This window comes from Fukomys damarensis, unplaced genomic scaffold, assembly GCF_012274545.1.
Source record: "Fukomys damarensis isolate Sample0158 unplaced genomic scaffold, DMR_v1.0_HiC HiC_scaffold_9, whole genome shotgun sequence".
Lineage (NCBI taxonomy): Eukaryota > Metazoa > Chordata > Mammalia > Rodentia > Bathyergidae > Fukomys > Fukomys damarensis.
Genome location: NW_022900921.1, coordinates 5,413,646 through 5,420,745, shown reverse-complemented (window position 1 = coordinate 5,420,745; position 7,100 = coordinate 5,413,646). Strand labels below are relative to the sequence as shown.

Genomic DNA, 7,100 nt, shown 5'->3' with positions numbered 1-7,100 from the left:
AAAAAAAAAAAAAAAAAAAAAAAAAAAAAAAAAGGAGAGGTAAATAATAAATATGCAACATGTGATCAGGGATAATGCTACAGGTGGTAAGAGAGATAAGAGGAGTGAGGGCATTTGTGCAGCAAGAGGGAGGAGGATGGGAGATCAGGAAGGGCAGGCCTTAGAACAAAGACAGATTTGAGAAAAGAACTGAAGGAGAGAGAAGGGCTCAGGTTGTAAATGTTAAAATGTAAATATTTATGTAACCTCTGTGCACATACATCCAGCTGTGGAAATACACAACTTGAGTTAGAGAAACTAGAATGGCTGAATCAAAAGCCATTCCTATTAGGAAGAAGCAGTTTGCCTGCTCACCTGAAAGAGACTACATACACTATACATGCCAGACCAGGAGATTTTGGGAATTCAGAAAAATAGAACAATTATCAAGATCCAGAGCAGTTCCTGATCAGTGCTTTTAATCAAAAGCATTAACATGGGCTTTTAAATAAAATTTTTTAAGGAAAGGTCCCTTGAGGTCTCTATGCTTGGGTATCAAATTCTTGATACTGGATAAAGAAGCCTCCTCCACAATCTCAGTTTTCTTTCTCCCTTGGGAAGCAGAGGGGTAGGGGCAGGCACTGGCAGAGGAGGAACACAGTACTAAGGAGCAAATGGAAAGTCAAATAAACAAGGCTATGCAAAAGAGCTGTGTGACATCTGAGTTCAAAGACAAAGACAGGGACGTGCAACCCAGGGCCCAGGATTTAGCTCGGTGGTAGAGCTCTTGCCCAGCCAGCAGCAGGCTCTGGGCTCATTGTCAGCACCAAAAAGGTATTTTAAAATGAAAAGAGAAACAAAAGAGGAAGTACAACCCAGATCCTAGAGACAGATGCACAGGTACAGGAAAACTTATCTAGAGTTTAAAGATTAAGAAGAGTAATACTGGGGTTGGGGATTTAGCTCAGTGGTGCGGTCACCTGCTTTGCAAGCTCAAGGACCCAAGTTCAATCGCCGGTACCCAAAAAACAGAAAAGAGAGGAAAAAAAAGGAATTACATACAGGCCTCCTCCTTTTTAAAAAATTAATTTTTAAAGTCAGAAACTAATACCGATCAATTAGTTTCTCTGGCGTGAAAAACTATAAAGGTACACAGGATCCTAATGAGATAATTAATAATGTGAAATAGGAAGTAAAGGGTTAAAGGTATAGGGAAAGTGGGAAGGGTGGGGAAAAGGTAATAAGGGAGAGGAAAAAAATATGAGAAACTGAAAAAATGGAAATAAAGTGTTTGTAAATGGGGAGGGGAGAAGAGGGTGAAGGGAGGGCAGGGACAAGGGGAAAAAATGAGAACCAAGACCTATTATGTAAAGGTACAGGATCCCAATGATGAATGTAATTGTATTGTGTACCTAGATTGTACCAATAAACTCAATAAAAAGAAAAAAAATAAAATAAAAAACTAATTATAACTGTAATCTTTATGGGATACAAAATATACAAAATAGTACGCAATGCGGAATGAGTAAATTGAGCTAATTAACAATCCACTGCCTTAAATACTTGTCATTGACTGATTTGTCCTAACTAAAATATTGCATCCTCTGGCCAACGTCTCCAAGCAGCCGCCACGTTCTAGTAACCACTGGTCCTTTAGTTTTGTTTTGTTGTTTGAGACAGGTTCTCAATGTGCAGTTCAGGTTGGCCTTGAACTCACTGTGTAGCCCACGCTGGCCTCGACTCACAGCACCCCTCCTGCCTTAGCCTCCTGAGTGCTGATCCTAAGTACGTATCACCACACTCAGTGAGTGACCACCACTCTGCCCTCTGCTTCTATGCAGTCATGTTTTCACTTGCAGGCATAAGTGAGAACATGCAGTAGATGTATGGCTTCTTAAGCCAGCAATAAAATGTACAAGTCCTGCTTTTAGAAAACTGGAAGGCTGATTATCCTCTGAATTTCTGATAATGTCACCAAATACTTAGTGAGCACCTCCTCCACCCAAGACATGTGTTCTACATCAGTTATTTGTAACTTTCTTCAGCTCTAATCACTTTAAGGTTCAAATAAAAAGTAAGGTTCTCAAAAAATAACTGGCCAGCTACTCAGAGACTAAGGGAGGACTGTGAATTTGAGGCCAGCCTGGGTCACCAAAGTGATATTCGAAGGAAGGGAGGACAAGGAAGGGAGGCAGGTAGGTGGAAGAGGGAGGGAGGGAAAGGAATCTAAGTGGTATAAAATTACATATTTCATGTTTGGGAGTTCACAGAATAAAATTTTTGACTATGATACTTCTGCTATGCTAGTTTATCTTACCTGTTTAAGAAGAGCCAACACAAAAAGTGGGAAAAGCCGCAAAGAGAAAGGAACCACGAGTCCTGGCTGCTGGTTACTGAGGACGGAGGAGCGGTAAGCTGAGAGAGAGTCAATGACGGCATTCACCAGGGCGTCCCGGGCATCACTCAGACTGGCGGTCATGGACCTATCAACAGCTGATCGCAGGGAGGACAGGGATAAAAGGCAGGCAGAAGTCAGATGCTCCACTGGTAAGGACAGAGGGGATGATTTTTTAAAAACTGTATTAAAGTAGCAGCAACATACTGGTTTTGAAGACCTTAACCTGCAACTGTGTGGTATCAAAATGCCTTTCACTAAATTATTTACTAAGTGCTATGATAAAATTTGCATATAAATAAGAAAAATGAATACTATTATCTGTTCAACAGTAAACTTTAAGACTTCATCAATTAAAGAAATATGCTGATTTTAAAGATGATATACTGGGCAAAGCTATTGTGAAATGTTTTGTGAATCTATAAATACTGCCTGACAGTTATTGTTGTCAATTACAATGATGATAATAAGGTTCACGCTGGTATCAAAAAATATGATTTGAACTAAAAAAAAAAAAAACTAAAACTAAAAGCAGTGGCCCTCAAATTACTCAGGTCACAATATTCAGGTTTTAACAATTTATAACACTGAAGTGAGGAAAGATCCTTTACTAAGCTCCATGAAAGAAAATTTCAGGCACTGGGCTAACTATTCCTCTTACAAGCAGATTTGAGTTTGAAGCAAATAAGACTCTGAACATCTTTGCTAAGGGAAAAAGACAGCAAGAATCAAACTGATGTTAAACTCTATGAATTTAAAAAAGCAACAACAACAATAAAAATTAAGTAGGCAAATACAGGGAATAGGTAGTTTTTTTCTTGGTGCCCTTGACTTGGCAAGGCTGCAAACATGTGGAGAGTATGCTGGCATCCATCTCAAACTCAACGACACTAGATCTAATGATTTTATAATACATGACCATCACTTGTCCGTGTTACAGAACTGATTAAAAAATAAAATCTATGAAGGGAGGGCAGGGGTAAGGGGAAAAAATGAGAATCAAGACTTGTCATGTAGAGGTACAAGATCCCAGCAATGAATGTAACTGTACTGTATCCCTAAAATGTACCAATAAACTCAATTAAAGCTGAAAAAAATACAATAAAATCTGTGTCAGGTACAGTGATGTAGTCCTGTAATCCCAGCACTCTGGCAGACTGAAGCAAGAATATCACCAAGTTTGAGCCCTGGGCAACTTAGTGAGACCCTGCCTCAAAAATAAAAAAGGGCTGGGAATATAACTCACTGCAAAGGCCCAGGGTTCAATCCCTACTACCACCACCAACTAAAAAACATAAAGGCAGAGGCTGGGGATTTAGCTCAGTGGTTCTACCACCTGCCTCACAAGCATGAGAACTTGAGTTCAATCCCTGGTACCAAAAAATAAAATAAAATAAAAAAGGGAAAACATAAAGGCGGGCCAGAGATTTAGCTCAGTAGTGCCACTGCCTGCCTTGCAAGTGCAAGGTCCTGGGTTTGATTCCTGGTACCAGAAATTAAAAAAAAAAAAAAAAAAACCATAAAGGCATTAGAATTATATGGTGGTGATGACTAGAAAGGCAACCATGGAACTGTACAAGAAAGGGTAAAATCTGTTACATGATGCTATCTCAGTACAGCTTTTTAAGTGGGGGCAAGAGGCAGCTAATAAATCTATATAAACAAATGTAAATGATAAGATTATCTGCAGAGATTTCCACTGAAATAGTTACAAGCACCCAAACACTGAAAAAATGTAAAGCTGATAAGTTAAAGAAAACAAAATTGTGAGAATTTTCCTACTGGTATTACTTGCAAAATACTTCAAGTGATAACAACTCTTACCCATATTGGCCAATAACCCTGAAATTGCTTGAACATCAGCTCCAAGAAAGATTTCATTCAGAGTGGAAACCACTGGCAAACACAAAGTATGGACCCGAATTCTTCTTTCACCTTTGGGAAAAATACATGAGAGTAAGGGACAATAACATACAAAAAAGAAAATCTTCCTTTCTGGTGCTAAGACCAAAACCAAACAAGGTGACACTACAGATTTTGAAAAACTCATACCAAAACCAAACAAAAACTAAACACTACAACAACAAAAAGATACAGAGCAGCTAGAACCTTTTTTTCCCCTAATACTGGGGATTGAACCCAGGACCTTCACAATGAGCTACATGTGCTATTCTTTTTATTTTGAGACAGGGTCTTGCTAAGTCACTAAATTTGCCCAGGCTGGCTTTAAACTTATGATCCTTTTGCCTCAGCCTCCCAAAGTGCTGAAAATACAGTGTGTGTCACTATGCCTCAGGACTTTTACACAGTGCTGACGGGAATCCAAAAATGTTACAAATGTGAAAAACAGTTTGGCAGGTGGTTATAAAGTCAAACATACCATACAACTCAGCAATCCCTCACCTAGATGGATAGAACCTAAGGACAAAATTCAAATATATTATGCTTAGAATAAGCCAAATTCAAAAGGCTATATATACACCTACAGCTGGAGCACCTATACTCTGAAAATCCAAAATCTGCAATGTTCCCAAACCTACACTTTTTTTGTTTTGTTTTTTTTGAGACTGGGTCTCACTATGTAGTGAGACTGACCTGGAACTCACTATGTAGCCCAGGCTGGTCTCGAACTCACAGCAATCCTCCTGCCTCAGCCTCCCAAGTGCTGGGATTACAGGAGTACGCCACCATGCCCGGCCAACCTATACTTTTTGAGTGCTGAGATGACTCAGGGGGAAGATTTTACAGTTTACATCATGTAATGGGGTAGCAAACAAAACGAAGGTACAATAAACTTATTGTATAAAGTAACCTTTAGGCAGGCTAGGGATGTATCCTAGCATGGACCAGGCCCTGGGTTCAATCTCTAGGACCACAAAAAAAAAAAAAAAAAAAAAAAATCTAAGATAAAATAGTAACAACCCTTAGAAGGTATACATAAAACATCTACAAATTCTGTTTTGAGACTTGGATCCCTTCCCCAAGATAGTTATATATATGCAAATATTCCAAAAACTGAAAAAATCCCAAACACTTCTAATTCCAAACATTTCAGATAAAGGATATAAACCTCTCTATGATTCCATTTTTATGACGTCCCACAGTGCAAAATGACAGGGTCAGAAACCAGGGCCATGCCAGAAATCCTGAGCAAGGAGGATCACAAATCTGAGCCCAACATGGGCAATTTAGTGACTCAGTGAGACGCTGTCATACAAATAAAAAGCGCTGGAGGTAGCTCAGTGCAAAGGCTGTGGGTTCGATCTCCAGGACCATGAGAAGAAGAATAAAGATATCAGTGGGTACCAGGGGCTGGGAACGGGAGAGAGGCTTACTACAAAAACAAGTACAAATATCGGGTGTGATGAAACTGATTGTGATATCTTCACTGTGATGATGGTTAAATGACACAACAGTCCAAACTGTGCAATTTTACATTCAAAGGGGTGCCCTGACTTGATATACAGTTCAGAGACAGAGTATGAACTCAGCGTATACAGGGCCTGTATTTGATATCTTGGTATCACACAAAAAATTGCACATATTGATTACAAATTGTTTAAATATTAGCAAGAATAAAACAGTGTATAGAAACAGAAATCCAGCTTTTATATTTAAGGCACACTAAATTAATTATAATCGTACAAAAACAGAACTTTCCTAATATTAAAGGCTCTTATCAAAATGCATATTTTACTGATTTTGGACAAGTGCAACGGTGAACAGACACAGCACAGAAACACACCCAAAACTATTCTTTCTCTTTCCATTCCTAGGATCAAAGTGAGGCCCTGGCACATTCCAGGAACCAAAAAAAAAAAAATTTTGTTTCAGTACTAGGGACTGAATTTAGGGCCTCACATGTGGTATGTAAGTGCTCTACCATAGGCTACACCCCAGCCTTCCTATTTTGAAACAGGTTCTTACTAAATTCCCCAGGTTAGATTTGATAGTTTATTTTCTTGTTTTGGTACTGGGGATTGAACTCAAGTCCTTACACTTGCTAGACAGTTGCCAGAACCACTGAGCTAAATCCCCAGCCCCAATCCCAGGTTAGATTTGAATTTGTAATCCTCCTGACTCAGCCTCCCAAGTAGCTGGGATTATAACATAACAGGTGGGTATAGAGACATGCACCACTGTACCCGCCTGGCCAAAATAGTTTTTAAAGGTGATAAAATAGACCTAGAGGGCAGGAGTGGTAAATCTTTAAAATAAAACCACAAACTTAATGTGCCTTCATATTCCCTTAGAAAAAAAAAACAAATTATAAAAGGATTAGGAACAAATTGCACCCTTAAAGGTGCAATCTTCTTAAAGATACCTATCTTCCAGCACAAGCTCCTCCAAAGTTCAACCCATGCACCCTCCCTGTAAGGCTTAGTGCCACTGGCCATTCTTCTTACAACAGCAACCTGAGCACTTCCTATCAGTGCCTGTGCTTCACTCTTCTCCTCAACTAGCATCACCACATGGCACAGCACTATTTTCCTTATTCATCCTCTTTACTATCGGACTTGCCCACCAAACCCAGTTCTAAAAGAAAGGCATGCTAAAAACTGCTGTTACCGCAGCTATGACATGTGATGGACAGCAGACACATCCATGAAACAGAGGAACACAATGACTGCTTTAAGGCAAACAAGGGTGATCACCTCAGCTTTACCAAAAACACCAACCAAGCTCTTCTGATTAAGAATTCAAAAAAAAAAAAAAAAAAAAAAAT

General features: G+C 39.3%; 1 protein-coding gene across 1 annotated transcript in view; it reads right to left on the bottom strand.

Moving 5' to 3' along the window:
* Nucleotides 1-7,100, bottom strand: part of Sec24a (SEC24 homolog A, COPII coat complex component) — a 73,775-nt gene that overhangs the window by 7,117 nt on the left and 59,558 nt on the right. The window contains exons 17-18 of the mRNA XM_019209883.2: nucleotides 4,199-4,309; nucleotides 2,297-2,472 (exon numbers count right to left, since the gene is read on the bottom strand). Coding sequence (XP_019065428.2) covers nucleotides 2,297-2,472; nucleotides 4,199-4,309 — 287 coding nt within the window. The remainder of the gene's footprint in view (nucleotides 1-2,296; nucleotides 2,473-4,198; nucleotides 4,310-7,100) is intronic.